The sequence below is a fragment of the Rhinolophus hipposideros genome, assembly GCF_964194185.1.
Source record: "Rhinolophus hipposideros genome assembly, chromosome: 4".
NCBI classification, from domain to species: Eukaryota; Metazoa; Chordata; class Mammalia; order Chiroptera; family Rhinolophidae; genus Rhinolophus; species Rhinolophus hipposideros.
The window spans coordinates 66,617,294-66,641,257 of record NC_138050.1 but is presented as its reverse complement, the minus strand read 5'-3'; the positions used below and the strand labels follow the sequence as shown (position 1 = coordinate 66,641,257).

Sequence of the window (23,964 nt, the reverse complement as noted above, 5' to 3'; positions counted from 1 at the left end):
AATATACAAAAATTATATGGAACCAACCTAATAAATATGACAATAATATCTGTGTCTAGTCATGAAAAAGAGCTTTCTATATTTTTGTTGCTGTGGTTGTTCCATACTGTTTTAAATATTCCTTGCACTTGATGTCAAATTAGAACTTTCAATAAGTCTAAAAAGGCTGTATTGATTTAGAACAGATTAACTTTGGAAGTAGCAGGCTGCTTTCCGTGTGCAAGGCAAATATACTTCATTGTTAGTTGATTATCAGCTGTTCTCAATCACTGAAAGGATTTCTCCTCACTTTCAACATTGGGTCCACTTTGCACAGAATTCCAGAACTGCGTAGCTTCAGATGCCTGAAGGCGGTGCCTTAGCAGTGGCATTGCTTCTGAGCAGGCCGGGATGTCAGAAATCCCAGACAAGTTGATATTGATCCTTTTGAAAAAGTTATGTACAAAGGAAGTATATCTGCCAACTTCCTTTAGAAGCAGGGTCAAATAACCAGTTAGAAAATTTTCTAAAGGTGTCACATTAAACTTTAATAATACCTACATTTTTATGGGGCTTTTAACTTTGCAAATTGCTTTCACGTGCATTATCTCATTTCATGTTCTATTGCAATGAAACAGTGTCTAGGTTTTAGGGCTGAATTACAATGACATATATATATATATATATATATATATATATATATATATATATATATACACATACATATATACATACATATATATGTATGACATTTTCAAGAAAATTGTTTGACATTTCAAGAAAATTGACGATTACTATGCCAAAGAGAACTAGTTAACAAGAAATGACTGGCTTCAAGATCAACTATTTCAAAGGGTTAAGAGGCTGATGGTTCCTTTAACCTTCTGCTCTCCTGCTGGAGGTTTATCAGAACCATTTCATCTCATTTTTTAAAAAAAGAGAAAATGGGCTACGTCTTTTTTCTCGCTTCCATCCTTCTTATTTCCGATTTTCTTTCTTTTCAAATAAATCTACAGGTCAGCCCGACCCCCGGGTGCATCCGTGCTCTCATGAAGATGCTGTACTGCCCATATTGTCGAGGACTTCCATCGGTAAGGCCTTGCAACAACTACTGCCTCAACGTGATGAAGGGCTGTCTGGCAAATCAGGCTGATCTGGACACGGAGTGGAACCTGTTTATAGGTAAGGAGCGTTTACCCTGATCCGAGAGCAGAGATGTGGGAACAGCAAGTGTCCGTGATGTCTGAGGGCAGGTTCAAAGTTGTAATGTCTTGTAGGGAGGAAGAGGCCTAAAGCACACACACACGCACAAAGCCGCGTTTGCAAATTATAAACATTATCTGCATTTTCTTCAAAAAAATAAGATGCCTTTCAATATTGTAAAGGACAGTCCTATGGAAGATTGTACGCGCCCGCTGTGTTGAGTTCGCTGATCTCTCTGACGAAGGTAAAAGCAGCTTGTGTTGAATTTCTGTGAGATCCTGTGAGAAGGCACAAGTTAGAAAAGGTTCTTGAAAAGAAATCCACAGCACTGTCTTGTTTGATTTGTATCCCCTCAACATACTCACAAACACACTGTTACTGTAACCGAACAGGAAGAGAGCTCCTCCCCACCACGCGTACAGCAGAGCCAAACACTGAACACCAGTGGAAAAACTGGAATTGTTTTATTTGCAGAGTGCTAGGCAAGTGGAAGGGGAAACTGTATCACTTAAAACACGAACTAGCCAATGGCTCACAATGGGAAGGTTTTAAGGAGTTATCCAAACAGGTTTGTGGGAGTGTGGCTGGGGTAAGTTTTAATTGACTGACCTTGGGACTTGGCCATTTATGGTAAAGGAACTTCAGCACCAGATCTTCCTGGACAGCGGACCCTTGATTTCTGAAAGGGTGGGTATTCATGTTCCGCTCCTGTTCTGTTTCTTTGGTTCTGTGGGGATGGGCGAGACTTTGGTTCTGGGTGCAGCTAGAGGCCAGGGGTAGCACATGCTCAGTGCTGTCTCTAAAATAACTCAAGGATTGTATTAATCACCGATCTGCTTCAAGAGAGCAGAACCAATTTTAAGCTGTTCAATGTGATTTGTATGTTGTTTCAATATTAGTAAACAACTCCTTCCTTAAATATCTATGATCATACTAGCTCAATATTTTTGCTAAAATATGCAATCTTTTCCTCATTCTATGGACAAGAATGCTTCAAGTGTGCAAGCATGAATCAGCCTGCCAGTCTTTAGAAGGTGGGAGGAAATAGGGTGAGGATGAGTCAGGGAAGGTCTGTGAGTCATGGCTCAGGTCTTAAGTTGAAGAAATCACTCAGGGATTTACACTGCAAAAAGATATTTCCCAAATAGCTATCCAAGGGTAAAAGGACAAATTTCATAGGCAAGCTTCTCCCAGAAAAATATATAGGCCTTGAAAGAGTAAATGTATTTTCTCTACCCTCTGTCAAATGGCCTTCAAATAAAAGTACTTTCAATTGCATTTACTGCAATTGCATAGTGACAAGCAGAGTGGTGCAAATAACAGTTGTAGTTGTAAGCCTCGGAAGGCCTTCATCATTCATGCAAACCTCTAAACCCAGAATGCATGAGTAAAGTCCTCTGACATCTAAGATTTGAGTAGAATAGGAAAAAGATCTGAGATGTGTTGGGATACAAAAAAACCTAAGCCCACTGTGTGAAAACGTGCTTTTAGGTTATAGTTTTGGCAATGAAACCCATTGGCTAACACATTATCATGCTTAGGAAGCCCAAATAAAAATGGTTTTGACACTTTAAAGAAAAAATTTAGAGTGGGTAGATTCCAATGTAAGTCATTTAACAAAATTTTAACAATCATTTCAGAGAGAATAAATTAAATACTATTCTCTGTCCTTTCAGTGGGAGGATGAAACCTGTTTGTATGATCTTGGGTTATTTCAGTTGAAAAATGAAGGAGTTTTTGGAAAGTTAATCATTAAGGGACCCTTCTACCTCAAAAACAATATTTTTTTGCTAAGAATTTAGAGGGGACATGAATGTAAAAAGTAATCAGGATAAACTTGATCTTCTAAAATGTGCATTTAGATTAATTTTGGCAAATACATTTTACCCAAATAATGCTAATAAAAATGTACTCTCATCAAGAAATCTAAAAACATTTGCATATTTTAAAAACTAGATTAAACCTCATAGCATCACTCTTGAGTCATAAAGACTATTCATACTTTTTGGTTGAAACTGCTCTAATTCAGAGCAGAGTTAAATTGTCTTTGGTCAGCCTGTAACTTATTGATGAAAGTGGACATGTGGATTTTGTTACTAAGAGCAACACATTAAGAATGAGAATACGGGCTTTTTAACTTGTATGAGCAACAATAACTTCTTAATTGGCTTTTTTTCTCGGTGTTGGTTGGCAATTTGATGTAAAACAAATCCTTATACTTTAAATCAGTTCAGTCTCTTAGATGCCAATTTGATGTGAAATTATAAGTCTGGAAAATAATTTGATTTAAAAACTAAAAGTTGAAGCCACTAAGTGTTGGAAGTATTTTAATGAAAAGGAAACGAGGTGGTTTGTCCTACGATATATTTCATACCCATTGTTCCTGTATTTGGTTTTTTTAATGAATGTTAGAGACCTCTGAGAAAATTCTCCCTGTCGTCATTCTTCGGGTTTTGCTATGGCATTGAGAATTGACCACCAACGTAGATTGTGGAGCCAAATATGTTCTTGATAATCTGTGTCCCTATGTGAAGTGTTTACAAATTTATTATATTAATTAATCGAATGTGTGAAATCCATTTGCTACACATATACATCCAAGATTACAGTGTTACAGTGTTCATGAATTCAGGATCAAAGATCAATGAGGAAATCAGTAATCCAACAAAAATTATATATAATCGCCCTCTCTTTAGTTAGCACCTGCAGCCCATCACTCTTGTGCTTCTTGCGTCTTTTCATCAAACCTTTCACTCTGGTTGCTGTCAACTGAATAAGCCATCTCTGTCTGCTGCATCAAGGCCCCAGGTTATGCATTTCATAAGTGTTTTTTTCATTATTATGCGCTCATCTGAAATATTAACAGCACCATGCAATCAGCTGTCAATAAACACAAGAATTGAGTTGGTGGCACATTCTGATGATCTTTACAATGCCACCAATTAATTGAAAGTGATTTGTAACTGTTAAGAATTCAGTTGGTGTCGGGATCATGTCAAAAGAGAGGCAATTCACTGATGAAATGAAATGCTGTAAGGACTCAAGTATACAACCCCAGTGGTATTCCATTCACTTCTGAGATTCTGTAAGGTTCTTTAATCCTAGAAAAAAAATCAGGAATCTACACAGGGTGCGTTCGCATAGTCCTCTTTGAGGAAGTTTAACTCCACGCCCTGCACAGAGCTAGTACTCAAAAAATTCTTACCAATTAACTATTGCAGGAAAAAGGAGGAACTCTTCACTTTTTGCCCAAAGAGGCTTTAAAAAAAAAAAAAGTTGCTGACAATGAGGAAGATTCTTCTAGACCCATTTTAGAGTACTTGAGCAACCTCAGTTCATCTTCACCAGGAATTTTCAGCTGCTTTCTAGGGGCATGTGGGATTCTCTGGTACAAGGCACAAACCAGCTTCTATTTGCACTTCAACTTGCTGCGCCAAACGATGGGCATACTATGCAGCACCCCTCAGCCAGGCAGGATCTGAAAGAACACAAGAGAGGTTTGAAGCCTGTTCTCAGTATTAGAAACTATGCAGTAGGAGAACAATGTAATTTGAGGCATTGCCTGTCTCTGCTCAGGCACTTACCCCAGGTGTTACTACTCGATATTCATACACAACTTATTTTAGTCTAACTTTTGAATGTTGCCTGAGTGCAAAAGGGTTTTCTTGAAAAATGTTTACGGAAATTAAAATTTCCTTGAGGGAAACAGTTTGTGAGCAGAATTCATTGTTTCGGTAATATCCTGTGGTTATTTTGAGTGTTTGGCACTAATGCTAACCCTCCTCAGATAAGAAGTGTTCTGTTTGACAAGGGGCCACATTACAGATTACACCTAGTTCATGAGCATCAAAGTTAAGGCTGAAAATACACTTATATGATGAGAATAAACCTTGTTTCTACTTAAAAACCTAAGATGTGTGGGATAGCCTCCTCCAAATATCTAGTAATTTCTTAGACTTTGAACGTGAGAACCGCACAGTGAACAAAAAAGCGGGTCGTGCACATGGAAAGACAAAAGGCAGTGATTCTATTTTGTTCTGATTTATGTGTTTGTGAGTGTGTGTGTGTGTGTGTGTGTGTGTATTGCTAGAATGTTGTAAGATGCCTATTACTCCAAGTATAAGGCAGTAATATCTCTATAGTTCCATAAAAGTGAGACTTGAAGATGTTTTTGTCCCAACATGATAGCCTATTTTTTTTTAGATTATCCCAGGTAGTTAGACCCTAATAATCTTCACATATTAATTCAGCTCACTATATTGACTTAGCTAGACAAATACATTTTTGCCCTTGGAGAATTTTATGTAGTTAAATTAATTATAATCAACTGTGATAAAGCATTAGGAAAATAGAAGTACAGTATGCTAAGTGTCTACTCAGCAGGGAAACTTAACCTCTCATCTGGTGGCCAGGGAAGCCCTATCTTGGTAAGTGTAGAATGAAATAGTAAACAGGACAGCATTGAATTAACGTCAAAGATAATTGATGCTAAATAGCTGTAACATATGTAATTGTTACAAATAGGCCCCAAATATTTGCAAGTTTCTGTGAGAATTTCAACAGGCCTAGCATGATCTGTCAGTAGTTCTTAAATACCTATTTGTTTTATGTTTGACATGTTTTATGATCACGTCTCATCATCACTACTTCCACTGACTGAATCTGATAAGATTTGGAAAATTTGTGTTAATTTTCCTCAAAAAAAGATGAATTCCTTGATCCATAGATGTCCTCCAATGGGGGGTGGGGAGGAGGAACCAACTAAGCAGCTTGTATTTTTAAATCAGGCCTTGGGTACTCATAAACCAGGCAAACTACTGGTATCAAACTTTCTGGGCTTTCTTTCTCCTTTCAAACTAGCTAATTATTAAGTCTCAAGACAGCCCAAAGACAGAAAACTAGCGTGAGAGCATCAAACATGCAACCCAAAGTGAGTACTATATTTGTGCCAGGCCAAGAGGCAACAGAGTAGGTAGTAAGCATTAATTCCTTCATTAATTCATTAATCTAACACATGTTTACTGCTATGGACCTTGTTCTGGTTTTAGCATGGGAATAGAATAGATAAGGCCCTGCCCGCTCAGAACAGGGCTCTGTATGTATTCTTTCAATGGAATAAATGGAAAGAAGTAGACAGAGAAATGGAAGGGAATGTAGTAAGAGGCTGTTTTATTTTACTTTGTGAGCCTACTCTTTTAAAGGAACTATGACTAATTCAGTAATTTAAAAAGCACATATCTCTGTTGTTAATGGACTCTATGAGTGCGGGCATGGCAGAAACAAATCAGATAATGAACCTGGTTCTCTCATTGTGACAGCTGCTATCAAGTTGTAAATTATAACCAGCCACAAGAAAGCTGTGCTAGGTCAGTCAAATGACTGGTGTCATGTAATAAATGTAATAAATGGTTACTTTGATGCACAAATGACTTTCTTAGAACCTGCAAGAGTTGTTTATCCTCAAGGTAGGTAGGGTATTCACAACTTTGTGCTTGGGGTAGATGCTGCTAGATAAACATTTATTGTTTCTAATAAATGCAGTCAGATTTTCTTTTTATAACGTACAGGACTGCATGGTGGTGCATTTCGGAAGAATATAAAAAAGTATAAGGAACTGTGAAAAACATTTGTATGAGATACTCCTCTTTCAAAGACTTTCTAAATCATGAAATTTTGTAATACAAATTTGATAAGAACTTTTAGTTACAAAGAATTCCATAGTAAATATCATAGACTCTGGTTGGTATATCCTGAAATGCCACGTTTTGAAAACCTCTAGACCCTAAACATAGAAAATTGTTTCCTTTCAACTAAAGAAAAAGAAAAATTCAAGAGTTGCACTTATCAGCAAGCTTTCAAGGTTTCTTCATCTCCACTTTGTATGAGACGAGAGCCTACTCAATAACACAGGCCAGAAGCACAACTCATAAATTGAGGAATAAAAGCCAAAGCAATTATTTTAGAATCTGATCTCACTGTTCACTGCAGAACTTGTTTTTAACCTTGTACATTCCTAAAAGCACCAAGAAAGACTTTTTTTAATAAAAACATTTTATTTTCTATCAGTTGAAATCTAACCCCACCCAACCAAATCCCTACCTTCCTTTTATAATCTGATTTGATATGTCTCATTTCTCGTGGACATTCATCATATGCTGTGTTCTCTCTGTAATGCTGGCAGAATACATAAGTTGTACTAATAACACACTGAGAAGAAGAAAGAAAAAAAGAAAGAAAATAGATGGCTGGTACACAGCAACCTTCACATGGCATTTGGTATCAACTTCTTATATTTAGAAAATAGTTTACTTCTGAACTCTGCATATGTGAAAGTCTTTTTATGTGGTACAATAGAGCCAATGCCTTAAGAGTGGTATAATGTATGAAGCTATTCAGCAAACACAGAAGTAGGTATTTCTTAACCTCTGAGCACTTACTAATGCTGGTCTTGAGGCAACAACTCAAGAGATTCATGGGACTGCAATTTCTGTTCTGAATCAAGCAGATTTTCCCATGGATCAAAGCAGGCAAAGCACATCAAACCTTGGTGTAATAGACAAGTAGTCATTCTAAGCTCTGTGTGTGTGTGTCTCTATGTCTTTCTGTGTGTGTATCTGTGTGTGTGTCTGTGTATGTGTGTGTGTCTCTGTGTATATGTGTGTGTGTTTACTCTGAATGCTAATTCCTGTTCATTCATCTATTCCAGTTTCCACATACTCGACTTCTATACAATTTGTAATTGTAGTTGATCCATTTCCTATTTACTGATAACTACATTTATGATATTCTAAACTAGATTTTCAAGTTGGAATTTTCAAGTTGGAATTCATGTTGCAATATAACATAACACAAATGGCCAGTGGCCATTACACCAGTGGCCTGTATGTAACGAGGCATAGATATTTTTGTAAGTATAACATTCTTTAGTATACAAGAGGTTCCATTTATAAAATGAAGTTCACGGAAACACCTCTTATGTCTTTTCAATCTCTCCAGTTTCTGTGAGAATCAACAGAAGGATTTAACTTAATACTAGGAGAAAGCAGAGCATATCAGAATGATTCAAGGTGGCTAGAGAATTACCTTTGTATTTGGGATTTTGCATTTTATTTTTAATGTACATGTCAGTTTCAATGTTTTCTATAGGTAAATGGTTTATTTTGATAATTATGTCAAAAGGTACTTGTTTTTGATAATTAACATCTGATTTTATTAACATGCGATAGTTTTCACTGTCGTGTTTGTTTCAGTTCAAGCTGTAACACAAGATGTCTGGCTTTTGGCATGCCAAGATAAAATATTTGATGATTCTTTAGAATAGAATTAATAAATTCCCCAAAGCCCAAAAACACAGACAAAAATCAAGCAGTATAAATATCAGCCCAATGACATTCTTAGCAATTCCAATTTGAGGAGATAAGACAAATATGAGGTAGGAGAAGTTGTTGTGTGGTAGGAACTAGAAAATAAGAAACATAAATAGAGCTAGGTAAGTGGATTGTTAAAGAAAGCACTAAACCATATGGCTTTTCACAATAGCAAACTTATGACAAGTCCCAGGGCCATTATAAATAAAACATCTTTGTGACTGATTAAATAGAATAAAGTATGTATGTGTGTGTGCAGGGCATAGGGGGCATTTTGATCACTCTAAAGATCCTGATTAACAGCTGAAAGGAAAATCTTTATTTTAACTCAAATAACAAATTGGTGTAATGTTGCAACACTTTACTAAGATAAAAATAGTAGTGTTAATGAGAGTATTTAGGCCTCTATCCCCAGAAACATAATATTCACATATGCATATATAATTAAATCTATACTAAGATATATTAAGATATATCTTCCAATTGCTCTAAAAGCTCCTGTAATTCATGATTAGCTCAAGAGTGGGAACTGCTGAGTATGTCTTTATGTTTGAGTCATTTTTAAATTAGTTTTAATTTTGCTCAGGCTTGTTTCTTTAACATTATAAAAGAATCTTTTAGAATTTTATTCTCTTCATTGTGTTGTCTTTGTGACTTGTTTATTAATGAACAACCCCTCAGGGAGTCAGGGGTGGAAGCCAGGTTAGAAGAGGTAGCCTCGTGAGTAATTCTGATAGTTAAAGCCAAGTTTTCATTGTTTACTCTAAAAGGAAATAGGTATTAATGCCCTTGGAAATAATTTAAACTTTTGAGAAACTTCATGGTGTATGAAAAAGTGGAGCTGATAACTCATTTAAAAATATTGTGTTTATAGATACTTGGTAAGATAGCCAGGAGAGAATTAAAATTATAATGAAGCAAGAAATATGCCTTTGTCCTTCAAATAAGAGCTTGTATACAAATCCCACATAAAAAAAAGACTTTTCCATGATTTTTTTCTTTGCATGGATTTAAATAATTTGCTACGCTAAGAATTTATTTTATTATAACCTCTGAAGAAGTAAAAGTTAGAAATGAAGAATAAGTCATTGAATATATGACTTATCCCAAGAAGTGACGTATCTATATGCAGTACATTTTTACTCTTTAAGGTACAGGAATCTTCTAGAAAGATAACACTAATAATGAAAATAAGAAAAAAATCAGTATTCACCACTAAAATCTTAATGGAAATTAAAGAAATTAACTTATTTAATGCAAGACCTAAAGATAATATTGGGTGAAATGGATAAGCAAGTAGATGGGAGAGAATTTTGGAAGTAGCAGTGACCATCCCTTTGATTGCCAGAGCTGTTGTGGTTTTCAGATTGACTGAATCAGGAAGTGACCCTATCCTACCTCAACTTTATGTCTGACTCTCCAAGAGTTTCACATAGCCTGAAGAAGTCCGTTCTCCCAAAGGAGGCAGGACTACTCTTCTGTAAGAGAGTTCATTAACTTCAAAGAGAGTATTCTCAAAATTCACAGAAGTCAGCTGGTAAAGGTTATTTGGAGCCCTTGGTATTATCAATGGTCTATGTGTCTTCTGGTTTTCTAAATCCAATGTCCTCGATTATTGCTAGATTAGTTGCTTATCTTTAAAACAGTTCAGTGTTGCAAACTCTTCTGTGCGAAGATAATAATAAAAATGTATTCTGTAGTCGAAAAATCTGTGTGGAATGTTCAACCACGTGGGAGAACTGAAATCATTGGTAGTCCTAAAAGTGTTACTCAGGAATAATTCTATAAATACTGGGTCACAGTGTCCTTTGAGGAGGTAGATCATTCATAGGAGCTGGCTTCTAGAAGGTGACGCCACAAAGCGAAAAGCATGTGTCCCTTCATTAATCAGTTTTGCAGTATTTTTTATTTGAATCACTGTGTCTGAGTGTAAAATATTTGACAAGTCCTTGGTGACCCAATTTAATATGTGCCTAACATCACCCTCTACTGGTTGAAAATCTGGATATATTCTTCCCAAAGTTGTTCATGAGAAAATGTATAAATGTGTCTTGCTACTCACTTACAATCATAGTATCCAAATCGTAAACCTAAGAGAGTTGTAAGAAACTTTATCCCTCTATTTCTATTGTTTTGAGTTCCATTTGGAGAATATTACATACATAGCAACAATAGCTAACATTTATTGGATACTTACTTTATACTAGACAATGTTTTAATCACTTTATACTTTTAATCCTTACAACCCTACTAAGTAGCTAATATTATGGTCTCCATTATACAGGTGGGAAAACTGAGACCAGGTAAGTGACCAGTCCAAGATCATATAACTTGTAAGTTGCAATGCCATGATTTGGCTTCAGAGCCCAGGTTCTTAACCACTGCACAAATTATCTCCTACTGAGTGTTGAGGAAGTAACTCAGTCTCTGGCTACATGGATTGATGGATTATGATGGGGAAAACTGAGTATTTGATATTGCCAGCACTGTTCAATTTCTGCAACATGGAAATGTTCTATATCTGTGCTGTCCAACACAGTAGCCGCCAGCCAAATGTGGTTATTAAGTGCTTAAAATTTGTCTAATGACAGTGATCAAATGAATTTTTATTTTATTTTAATTATTTAAGTTTAGTCTCATGTGGCTGTTAAGCACTTAAAACGTGGCTAGTGTGTCTGATATTTTAATCACTATTTTAATCACTATTATTATGTGGCTAGTGGTATGATGGACAACACAGGTTTAGATTGTTAAAATACCTATAAATTCCATGATTCTGATTACGTCTGATTCTCTTTAAAAAGGTATTCATTAGATGCCTTTTTTGTTGGAACAGTATATCTGACATATATGGGAGATGCAAAAGAAATAAAAACTCTACTACCTGATTGTGAGAAATTATAGTTTCCAAAGAGGTGAAATGTATTCTGTAGTCGAAAAATCTTTCAAAGTGGGAATTTGGTTAAGTAAAGATAACATAGTTAAGAGCAGTAGTCCTTGAGTAGCTACCGTGTTTCCCCCAAAATAAGACCTAAGTGGAAAATAAGCCCTAGCATGGTTTTTCAGGATGACATCCCCTGAACATAAGCCCTAATGCATCTTTTGGAGCAAAAATTAATATAAGACCTGATCTTATTTTCGGGGAAACCCAGTATGTGAGTTAAAATCCCGACTTCATAATTTGTTATTTGTATTTGACTTGGGGACCATTATTTAGCCTTCATAAATCTGTTTTCTCATCGATAAACTGGAGATAATGGTACCTATATCTTAGCTTTGTGGGGATTAAACTCGATAATGCATGTAAATCTGAGCGAATAAGACATGTTCACAGATGTAGCACTGAAGAAGAAGCAATGTGGTTCCATGTTTGGGTGAATAATCTAGGAATGTATGAACAGAAAATAGAAATTAGAAAGTAGAAAGCAACAGAGTAGGCAAGAAAGCAAGAGAACAGCAGGAACTAGATATTGTGTGGCCACTATTTCTCACGCAAACAAAACAGATAACAAGGGCAGGCTGTAAACCAAAAGAAAGTAGTCAGAGGATAGTTCATCAGTAAGAACTGAAGGGACAAGATAGGAAGAAGTGCACTTCATCACGCAAGCTCCTTCTTATTCCTCTTTCTGGATTTGCCTTTTTTCCTGGGAGGTGGGGCCCATCTCAGTAGAAATGACCTTGCCCTTGCTCAGGTCAATAATGACTTGATGACTCCAGGATGGGAAAACAGTGACACAAAGGTAAGAATAAGCATGATGGGCTTGTGAGAAAATCAGCCAAGGTGAAAAAGGCATACATATATGCTGACATTTTGGGAAATAATATTGGCCAGGGTTAAACTGTGAAGCTTTGAAAATCAGGCCAAATACTTGACTTTCTTTTGTCTTGTGGGCCATGACAAGTCACAGGGCATTTTAATACAGGGACTGGTGGGATCTAAATAGTAATCTGGCAGACAAGTGTAGGATTGATTTTTGTGGACAAGACTAATGGTAGTGAGACGAGAGAGGTCATGTTAGCATGGTATGGAAAGAAAAAGGAAGAGAGCACTAATGGTAGAGCTGAAAAATAAATTAAGACTTAATGTCGAAATATAGCTGACTACATGTAGAGGGCAAAGAAATAAATACAGCAGATATGACAGAAATAAGCACACATAAAAAAATCCATACTGTCAACAAATAGAGAAGCTAGTATTGGGTATGGCAAACATGGATTTCTTCAATCTGTTTAGGGTTTGTTGGGTTTGAGAAGCATCGGCACCAAAAATGGGAATGTCCAATTGGATATTGAAAATAGTAATGTTCTACTACTACTACTGTCTACTCCAGACAGGAGCTGGAGATGCCAAGAGCTGTTAGAGGGTTTCCACAGCCCACATAGTTCTATGGCCAACTTCCCCAATTAATTCCAACAGAATATGACCAGAATTCCCTTTACTGGGCACCAAGCAAGTGCCTACATGTTCCTTTTCTGTAAAATTATACTGTCTTTATACCTAAATGTTAAACATTTCACAGCATGCTCATCAGTATGCATTCTGAGAATGAGCCTATATCTATACTCGCCAACCTCTTTAATTAAGTGTAGTTAGAATGTCAACTGTGCAGATATGAGTGTTCTTAACATAATGGTTCAACACAGAGATACCTTGGTTGTCCCCCAGAGTATACCTTCTCATGATTCAGGCACCCCTTGGTGGTCGTATTTATCATACACATTGACATTTTATAATTGTTTAATCCAAGAGGAAATGTATTTTCTATTGGCTTTGGCTTTTACAATACTAAATGTATGGAATCCAGGATAACTGTTCACTTCTGGCCACTGCCAAATTCTGAATTTTAAGTGGAGGCATGTATTAATTTTATAAAAAAAAAAAAATCTCCCCAAGGGCATTCATTTTCTTCACTGGCAAAAAAACTCTATGTATCAGAAAGCAGCTTCTGACTTCATTGCATGCCTTGTGGCTTAACTGTCACCAATGAAAACTCAGCATGTAAGGACCAGTGTAATCTATTCATTGGTTTCTGAGTATGGAGTGTCCCCAAGGAGCAAGACAAACATACATGACACAGCTTTTGCAATTTAACACTGGAAGAAGCAGGAAAGTGGGTTTTTTGTTTTGTTTTGTTTTTTTGAATCCCATATTGCCAAGTTACTGATTTAAGAATGCCCTAGAGTATAAATTATTTCTCCAAACCTCTACAGTGACTCTTGTCAAATACCTTCTGCTTAGCCCATTAAAAGTGAAAACCATGAAATAGTATTTGATTTGTAACCCAAGAAAATGCCCTAAAACCACCTGTCCCCCTTTGGAAAGCTGCCAGGACAAAGTGAGAGAAAAGGTTGAGCCTAAGAACAATAATTTGAGGTTGCCACATGTGGCCCCGATCACAGGTTGAGCCTGCAGGCTACATTCAGGCTTCCAGTCGCTTCGGGAAGATTTACATTTATTTTCCTTAACCCAATGGGAGTCCTGGGTTTTGAGATCAACATTTCAAATAGTTTAATAGTGGCCATCCAACATTTTTCTGTTTTTTTTTTTTTTTTTAGAAACCTGACAATGAACTGTGTTGAATGGTTATTACATTTCCCTTGAATTCGATTTGAAGAAGTTAGTTTCAGGATTTAATTTCCATGTGGAATTGATAGATATTAAATTCCATTTCTTCTGGGTGCCTCAGGATTTAAAAAAAAAAATATTTTAATTCTGCTGTGCCATACATTGATTCCTGTCTACTGTACCTGTGATCACTGGGCATGAGATTGCTTGTATTCATCACAAATGGAAGACAAGAACAGTTTAATTTAAAACTACATCCAGGTACTTTTTAAGATGCAAAAATTAATAGCTTGGAAGGACAAAATTATAAAGCATAAGCCTCGTCTGACGAATTGATTACCAGATGAAAATCAAATTCTTTCATCTAAAACCTCTTAATCGACCAGAGAAACAGCCCCTTACGAGCTACTATGGCAGTTTAGGAAAACGCCTGTTATCCTTCTTGATAAACTTGTACCCGTTTATACAGGAAAAGTGCAGAAACCTGTACTCATTGAGAGAATAAGGACACTGTCATCAAAGTATTGCCTTCTAGAAGGCATTAGGGGATTGATTTTAAGATTTAGGCTTGACTTTTTACTATTGTCTGCCAGGCAATATCATATATGGCATCTTTATGGTTCTAATTTTTTTTAGAATCAATCTAACAGTTCTTTTTCTTTATTTTAATTAAAAGTTATAAGGGTGATAATGGGTAGTAAAATTACTTTCAAGTGTACAATTCTGTAACATATCATCTATATATCACATTGTGGGTTCACCACCCAGCGTCAGTTTTCCTTCCATCACCATATATTTGACCCCATTTATCCTTACCTACCACTCCCAGCCCCCCTTATGTCTGTATGTTTTAAGAATAAGAAGTCATAATTAGTATGTCATTTTTGCTTAGAGTGTTTCTCTATTTAAATACCTTTAAATTTTCCTGAGGATACACATTTTTTTTGTTGATCATTTATAGAGAGGCTTTTAGCCAAGCCCTTATCTAAATTAATAAAATTCAAAATTAGAGTATTCTTACCAATATATAGATAGATAATAAATAGATATAGATAGACAGATATAGATAGATAGATAGATAGATATAGATATAATTATTTAATATGTGTATTAATATATATAACATATTATTAATATATATATATTAAATATGCATTAAGCTTGACATATGGACTTTATAGCTCAGGAACTACGGTAAAAATATAGCTTTACAAATGGTTATTCTCCAGTCTTGATCTGCTTGAGATCAAAGTATTTTTTAACATTTTGAAATAATTTTTGGCTTAGAGAAAAGTTGCAAGAATAGTAGCAGTGTTGACATACTAGGTCTGACAATTAAGTTCGTGAACTAGTTGCAATGATATTGCTAACCATTTTTGATATCAGAGGGTGTCGTGTGGGTCAGCCTGCGGAGTCTCTAGTCCCGCTCCCCACATAAGAACGCAGGATATGGCTAGGCCAAAAAGGAACTCCCATGGAGCCATAGGTGGGGGAGTGATACCACTATAGTCTTGCTGGAGGCTGGATCCACACGACCTGCTACCTGCCATCTGCTTCTCTGCCTGCCAACCGACCAACTGAACAACCAACGCAGCCATGGCAGTTATATCAGTGACTAATGGCTAACTGGTTACAGCTGGTGGCCAACTAGCCACAGCTGACAGCCATTTACTACCCAAGCCAGCACCTTTCCACGTAAGGCCGAGAACCTGGAAACTGCTCTCTGGGACTCTGTCCCCACAGAGGAATTATTCATTATGAATTTGTACCAACTGGACAAACAGTTAAACAAGTTTACTATTTGGAAGTGCTGAAAAGGCTGCATGAAAAAGTTAGACGACCTGAACTTTTCACCCAACAATTCATGGCTCTTGCATCACGATAATGAACTAGCTCACACAGTTTGTCAGGGAGTTTTTAGCCAGTAAACAAATAACCGTATTGGAACACCCTCCCTACTCACCTGATCTGGTCCCCAATGATTTCTTTCTTTACCCAAAGATAAAGGAAATATTGAAAGGAAGACATTTTGATGACATTCAGGACATCAAGGATATTACTATGACAACTCAGATCACCATTTCAGAAAAAGAGTTCCAAAATTGCTTTGAAGGGTAGACTAGGCACTGGTTTCAGTGCATAGCTTCTCAAAGGGAGTGTTTTGAAGGTGACCATAGTGTTATTCAGCAGTGAGGTATGTGGCACTTTTTCTAGGATGAGTTTGCAAACTTAATTGTCTGACCTCGTACGCTTTACTCAGATTATCTTATTGTTAACGACATACATACATAGTAGCCATGGTACAATAATCAAAACCAAAAAAATGAACATTGATGCAATATGTTTAACTAAACTACAAATCTCATTCTAATTTCATTAGTTTATCATTTTTCATGTTTCAGGATCTAATCTGGGATCCCACTTGCACTTAGATGTTGTTCTCTTTAGTATCCTCCAATTTGTGACAGTTTCTCAACTTCCTTATCTCTTACAACCGTGACACTTTTGATGAGGTACTAGCCAGTTATCGTGCAGAATCTCTTTCAATTTGGAAATGTCTAGTGTTCTCTCATGGTTAAGTTGAGGATGTGCCTTTTGCAATCATACCACAGAAATGATGTTGTGTCCTTCTCGTATGTAATATTAGCACATACATTCATTATATCCTTGTTTCTCACTGTAAGTTACTATTTTTTCCCTTTGTTGGTAATACATATTTTAAGGAATATGTTTGAAGTCTATGCTAATATCCCAATTCTCCCAAAACTTGTGGGCTATTGATGGTGATTTTGTATTTTCCTCTTTCTTTCTATATGTATGAACTGGAATCCTCCCCCCAAATTGGATTTTTTTCTCTCCCAACTACTTATTTATTTATTTTTTATACCAGTACAGACTCACTGATATTTATTTTATTCTATGGATATGATCCAATAATAGTATTATTTATGGCTGAAATTGTTCCAAGTTTATATATTGGGTGCTCCTTACAGTTGGGTCCTGTATCTTTATGACATGCTGCTGATACTTTTTTGAACACTTCCTCATGTTTATCACCACAAGATATTCCAGGATCTTTTTTGTATATTCCCTACCGCAGTCCTAGAATCAACTTCTTCAAAAAGCATGGTTCCTTTTATTGGAGTATGGTATTAGGAAGCAAGATCTGGTCACTAGCTGTGCTCATCACTACTGTAGCAGCATTGCTATTAAACCCTCTCTGCAAACAGAACTAGGAAATAGATGATGATAGATAGATAGATAGATAGATAGATAGATAGATAGATAGATAGATAGATAGATGATAGATGATAGATTCTATTCCACATATACTCTCAATCTCTATTTATTGATTGGTCTATTTCTCCATCCCTCTCTCTCATGCATATATTTATGAGTTCATACTGATTCCAGTTCAACCCCACAAATTCATTCTAGCCTTCTCTCTTTCCTTATTTGTAATTTCTTTTTCCAATAGTGAGAAACTTGGCTTTCATCATCTTCAATGTATTAACATATTTTTTCAATCCCAGTTTATACATAAATTAGAGTTACTAACCCACACCTCTTTAAGAAACATATTTACTAGCTAGAGTGCGTCTTTGTATACTTTTCTTTTTGTCTTTATAGTATACAGTGAAAACACAATATTCCAAAGATAACTTTGATTAGTTATTTCTTCCTTGTCTTCTTTAAAGTGATTATATTATTAATTGTCAATAGAATTAGACTCATTTGTTATATTTGTATTTCCTTTTAGGTTCTCCTATATCCTTGGTTTTAATTACTTCTTTAGTTGGGGGTACAATGTGAAAACTTACTATAGTTCTAAGTCTGAAAACTATACAAAAAAATGTAAAAGCTGAGGTGTCATTCCTTCCTTATTAATACTAATTCTTGACCATCTTTTCCTTCTTTGCATCCAGTTCCCACTCGCCAATTGTAGATTGATCAGTCTATTTGTTTTCTGGTTTATCTTTTCTGTACATCTTTTGCATAAATGAACATCCGTAAGAGGTTCAAAGTTTAAAAATAATTGCAAAAACCACAATTACTTTTTCACCAACCTAATAATATGTCTTATATCTTCTTTTTTTCATACATGAAGGCTAGCATACTATACTCTTTTACACTTTGCTGTTTTTACTTAATTGTGGATGTCATTCCAGATCAGCTCATAGAGATCTTCCTCATTCTTTTTCTGCAGCTACATAGTACTCCATTTTGTGGGTGTACCATGGTTTATCAGTATTGGTTTTAATATTTTGCTAATGTAAATAATGCTGCAATGATTAACTTAGTGCATATGTATTTTTGGAGGTGTATCTTCAGGGTAGATTCCTAGAAGTGAGAACACTGAGTCAAGATATAAGTGTATATGTGGTTTTATCAGGTATTGACAAACTTTATTCATGAAGTCTTCTACTAATTTGCATTCCCATGAGTCATAAGTGTGAATGTCTGTTTCCCCACAGCCTCACCAACAGAATGTATTGTTACATTTTTCATTTTTGTCAGTTTGATAGATGAGCAATGATATCAAATTATTTTTAATTTAATTTTTCTTTTATCATTGTTACATTGTTTAACTGAGTAAATTTAGATTTTTTTCACTCACTAGGAGTATCCTATGAGGAATTTTTGTGTTTTTTTTGCTAAGATAGCTTTACTAACTCAAAAAACTTCCTAATGGGTTAAATATAAGAGTGAGATATGTGTTAATTTATGAATGACATTAATAGAGAAGATTTATGTTTAAATAATATTTTTGAATGTTAGGGAAACATTGTTTCCTAAACTGTCATACTGTATCTGGACTTAGTCACAAATGATTTCCTGTAGTACAAATCTGAGAAATAAGTATGGGCATATAAAGAGGACTATAATTACTGCAATTATGGAAAAGTAATTTACTGGCTGTATGAATTGAACAGTTTTCAAATTGAGTAGATAGGCCATAAAAAGCAAACAGGATATTGAAAATAAATAATATGGGAGGTAGGAAATTGCTGGTTAAATGCACATACCTCATGTAAATGTTTTGCTAACATTTGTATAATTTAGTTTCTTAAAACTTAAAACTATAAGGTTTTTCTTTAATTAAAAAACAAATAGATGTTAAGATGATCAAGTGTTTGCAGACATCATTTTTCCTCCTGTTTATCTGGTAGATAGGAGACACCTAAAACAACTTTCATTTTATGACAATTGGGTTAAAACTAAGCAAAATAACCTAACAGAATTCCTCCTAAATTTGGAAATAGGTAGAGCCCATTTGGAAATGAATCATTGTGGAATATCGTAAAAATATTTAAAAGAGGTAGGGAGGAGCATAGAGGGGAAAGGTCATGGATTTTTGTTCTAGAGGGACCCATGGTGTAACCTCAAGTCAGCCACTTGTTAGTTTTGTAGAAATCTGTGGCCTCCAGCATTAACAGATTCTTGTACTAAAATCACGTGGTTTCCCAAGAAGCCAGCCCTACCCTGAGGTATGCTCTCTACCATTGCCATGCTCACATCTGCTCAAGCAAAACTTCCTGAGGCCCTGGAAGTCTTAGAACAGGATCTGTGTTGATAAAGTTAATGAATAATATTCATTAACGACAGTATGTTCTATTGCATTATTTTATTTAATCACCAAAATAGTTCTAAGACACAGGTGAAATTACTGCCCCCACAGAAAGAGCAGGAAAGTGAGCTTCTGGGAGCTCAAGGTCATGCTGCCAATAAGTGGGGGAGCCAGGGTTCCACGCGAGGATTGTCAGCAAAGCCCATGTTTTAACCTGTGGGCTACACTCCCACACAGCTCTACCCTCCACCCAGAGGGCTGCCAAAAACAATTGGCTTTCTGTGAACTATCGACCTTGAATAACTGATACATAGCTCATACCCATGGTGATAACCATGAACTCACATTTTGTTGTTTTTGATTGAAAAATAACATTTATAAAATGTTGCACACAGGCTACTCATTCTTTCAACTTGGAAAAATGTTTCTCTGAATTTCAGTACTAAAACCTGGGCCATATTGCTTTGAACATTTCTAGAATTGCTTTTACGAAATTATACTCTGTAGTCTTCCCTGCTGTCGGCCGTGGAGGTCTTAATAAGAACTGCCCGGGTTGAGCTCACTATTGAACTTAATGTAGAGCTGCCCTGTAGAAAGTGCTCCACTATATTATACGGGATTCCCTTTACCGTGTTTCCCCAAAAATGAGATCGAGTCTTTTATTAATTTTTGCTCCAAAAGATGCATTAGGCCTTATATCAGTGGATGTCATCCTGAAAAAATCATGCCAGGGCTTATTTTCCAGTTAGGTGTTGTTTTCGGGGAAACACGGTAACAGCTCAGAACAGAGATGGGAAAAGCCAGTTCCCAAGGAACTAGTCTGATTTAATCTAACGAAAAAGTAATTACCGGAAACAATCATTTTTTCCCTCATTGCTTTGACCCATCAACTGTCAAAGCTGACCACCTTTATTTCTTATCACATGAAATTTTTATTATTATACTCTACTCCTGGAGTCATCTCATTTTTCACTTTTCTGGATTTCTCTTTTACTTACGTTATTTTCTTGCGTTTATGTGCCGGTATGCCATTTACGCCCAGTTTTCAATGAGGTTAAATTTAAATAAATCTGCCCTACATACCTCTGTTGCTTAAGATTTTTGAATTTTAGTCTCATTAGTTATAAGGTACCTGTCTTTCTTAGTTTTCTGAACTAAAGCAGTGTGTGTAAAATATATAAATCTTTATGATAAATAGTAACTATAAGTAGCCACCCTGAGAAAATTTGAGGATTGTACTTCTTAAACATAAGTTTAAAAGTGAAAAGGAAGTTAAAACCTGTAGTGGTGTGCAAAATAATATAATTTTGGATTATATTATCATTAATCTATTTGAATAGTATTAATGATCACGAAAGTCTAATTTGGATAGCAAGTACTAGTTCCTCTATTTCTGAGTATCCAAGAGTAACGCTGCACTTATAAAACGTTCAGTGGGATAATAACATGAGGAAACAGCACTAAGAATTGCCAAAAAAGCCACACATTGTCAAAAGAGCAATTAAATACTACTAAAATATTTGAATACATTGCTCTCCGCAATGCTCTGGTAATCCAAGCCAATTTGCTGAATATACTTAGCAGAGAATAAATTCACCACCTCAAAATTGTCAGCAGTACCCTTTTCCTTTCAATTCATTATCCTTTTGTTTTCTTTCTGAGGAAAGAACAAGAAAGTGATTAAAGCAGTTTTCCTTGATCTTCTTTCCCCTATGAAAACCAAGCAGTGTGGAAGAAAAAAATTATGTAAAAAGCCAAGGATCTTAATGACTCATCTCAAACAAATAATATACAATGCATTTAGGAATAATGTGAGCTGAGAAGTTCGTGTTTAAATTTGCAAATACTGCTGGACACATGCCAAATGTGGTAACTACAAATACTCGTTATAATAAAGAAAACTGTTTTGCAAGGTGTAAATGGTCTTTGCCAAACAGATTCAATCAGTGTTATTTGAAAGGGTCTTTAAATTATCATTCCAGATGCCAGTAAATATAAACCCTGCCCAACTATAGAACATTTTGTTTACTGAACATTTCTTCACTGAATTCTCAAAAAAATCTAGAAACTATCCTAGTCTCCAAGTTTAAGTGTTTTCCAAATCATACAGCATTTGACTCCAAATCCACAACTGACAGATAAATCCCTAATAAATTTAATAAATGTTAAAACATTTCTGAAATAAATATTTATTTCACAAATTTATTTCAAATACAAAGGGAAGTAACATTGTTGAGAAAGATTTTTTTTTCTCTCTCTGAAAAAGTTGGTAATTTTTTTTTTAACTTGTAAAAAATATTTACAGGAAGAAACAAACAAGTTTGGTTAGTCATCTATAGGAGGAGAGGGAGCTGTGAAAAAAACATGGAGACTATTAATGAGTGGAAAAAGGAAAAGATGAGCCTTTTCACACCTTCAGATGTAAGACTACATGAAGGGCCTATGACAAGAAAAACAGAATTGAGTGCAAGAATGAAGGGTTATAAATATATTTTTGCAGTCAGGAAAAGCTCTGAGAATGAAATGCTGGTATCAAAAATTGTATTTGATTAAGAAATGGCATTGATTTCTCCATACTCCTAGAGGTACAGAAATTAGAAACCAGGATAAACGATGTTAGTGTTGAGTGACGTAGGAAAAGCCTGACTTGCATGTAAAAAGAAAGAAAGGCAATAAGTTTAGGATGAACAGTGAGTGCCTTTGCTTTCTCTCTGGAAAACATGTACCCATGAGCTTCCAAATTAATTATTAATTTATTAAAGCTTCATTAGCCATTTTCTCTATGTCTGACACTGGGCTAGGTGCTACAGGACTAAGAAAAAAATGAAAGAGACAGAAATCCTAGCATCAGGGATCTCAGAGCTTTGTAGGGGGCTGGATCCACTATGCAGTGGGTGAGCTCCCCCCCACCCCAGCAGTATCTGAGTCCACAGCAAGTGGCAGGGCGAGGCAGATGAGGGAGAAGATAGTTCCTACATATGTCAACACACCTTCTGACATGCCCCCTGCTGCTAACACTGTCCCCTCCCAACCCTGGGCCTCATGCCCTCACATTACTTCTTGTTTTGTGTTTGTCTAGGCCTACTTCTGGGTCATGCTTCCAATGTCCTTGTGTTCTCTGCTGCCTTTTGGCCATTATGTTTATGAAGAAGGTGCCATCACTGAGGTCTTTCCCTGCTGACCCTACTGTGTTCCCCGAAAATAAGACCTAACCAGAAAATAAGCCCTAGCATGATTTTTTTCAGGGTGACATCCCCTAAACATAAGCCCTAATGCGTCTTTTGGAGCAAATCTTAATATAAGACCCAGTCTTATTTGGGGGGAAACACAGTAACAGAGTGCTCTCCATGTGGTGGATTGATTAATTTATAATTAATGATGAGCAATAAATGACTAATGTAAGAGTGGCTTGTATGGATTAAAGAAATCAAAGAGACGCTGTGGTAATAACACATATATGCATAGGACACCTGGGATCTGGCTGAGCAAACCAGGCTGTGAGATCCACTTCCAGTTCTTATTCAACACACAGGTCTCCTTCCTGTTCCCAAACTCACCAGTCATGTTCTCACTTCAGGGTCCTCACACCTTCTGTTCCCTCTTCCTACAACGCTCTTCCCGCAGGTATTCATTCACATGGTAGTTTCCCTCGTCCCATTAAGATTCTTACTCAAAATGTACTTTTACACTGGGGTGTTCCCTTGATTTAAAATTGTAACCGTCCTCCCCACCAACCATCCTGCTTCTCTCCTTAATTTATCACAGTGTATTTACTGATCAGTTTGTTTGGTTGGATATTTTTGATCCATCTCACCAGTTCCATTTCCAGCAACAATTCTAGCATGTAGTAGACACTGAATAAATAGTTGTTAAATAAAGTAATGAATAACAGTGCTGTTACCTTCTGCTTTCTCCTCTATATTGTGGACTTAATAACACTTGCCCTCCTTCATCACAAATTGTGGTGATAGATGAAATTATATATGCATATGTGTATTGAAGCCTCTAACGTGCTTTCCATGATAAAGGAGTATTATGAATAGTAGCAGTATTATCATGCTCTTCAACATCATTATAATTTTCTAATCTCACTGCCATCCTAAATGGAAGACTCCTAGCTGTTCTACTGGCATAGTGGTCTAGAATATACCATCATTGCATCCTGACATTGTCAGTAGCAAACACTAAACTGTTGAGGAGGCAGAAATAGTGTGTGTACCAGTCAGCAACCATCACTAGACGCAGACTGCCAGAACCAATGGTAAGCCCCCAGGAAGGCC

General features: G+C 36.1%; 1 protein-coding gene across 2 annotated transcripts in view; it reads left to right on the top strand.

The window, feature by feature from the left end:
• GPC6 (glypican 6) overlaps window positions 1–23,964 on the top strand; it is a 1,046,737-nt gene that overhangs the window by 715,394 nt on the left and 307,379 nt on the right. For both annotated transcript variants that reach the window (XM_081045970.1, XM_081045969.1), the window contains exon 4: window positions 996–1,161. In XM_081045970.1, the coding sequence (XP_080902096.1) occupies window positions 996–1,161 (166 nt within the window). The remainder of the gene's footprint in view (window positions 1–995; window positions 1,162–23,964) is intronic.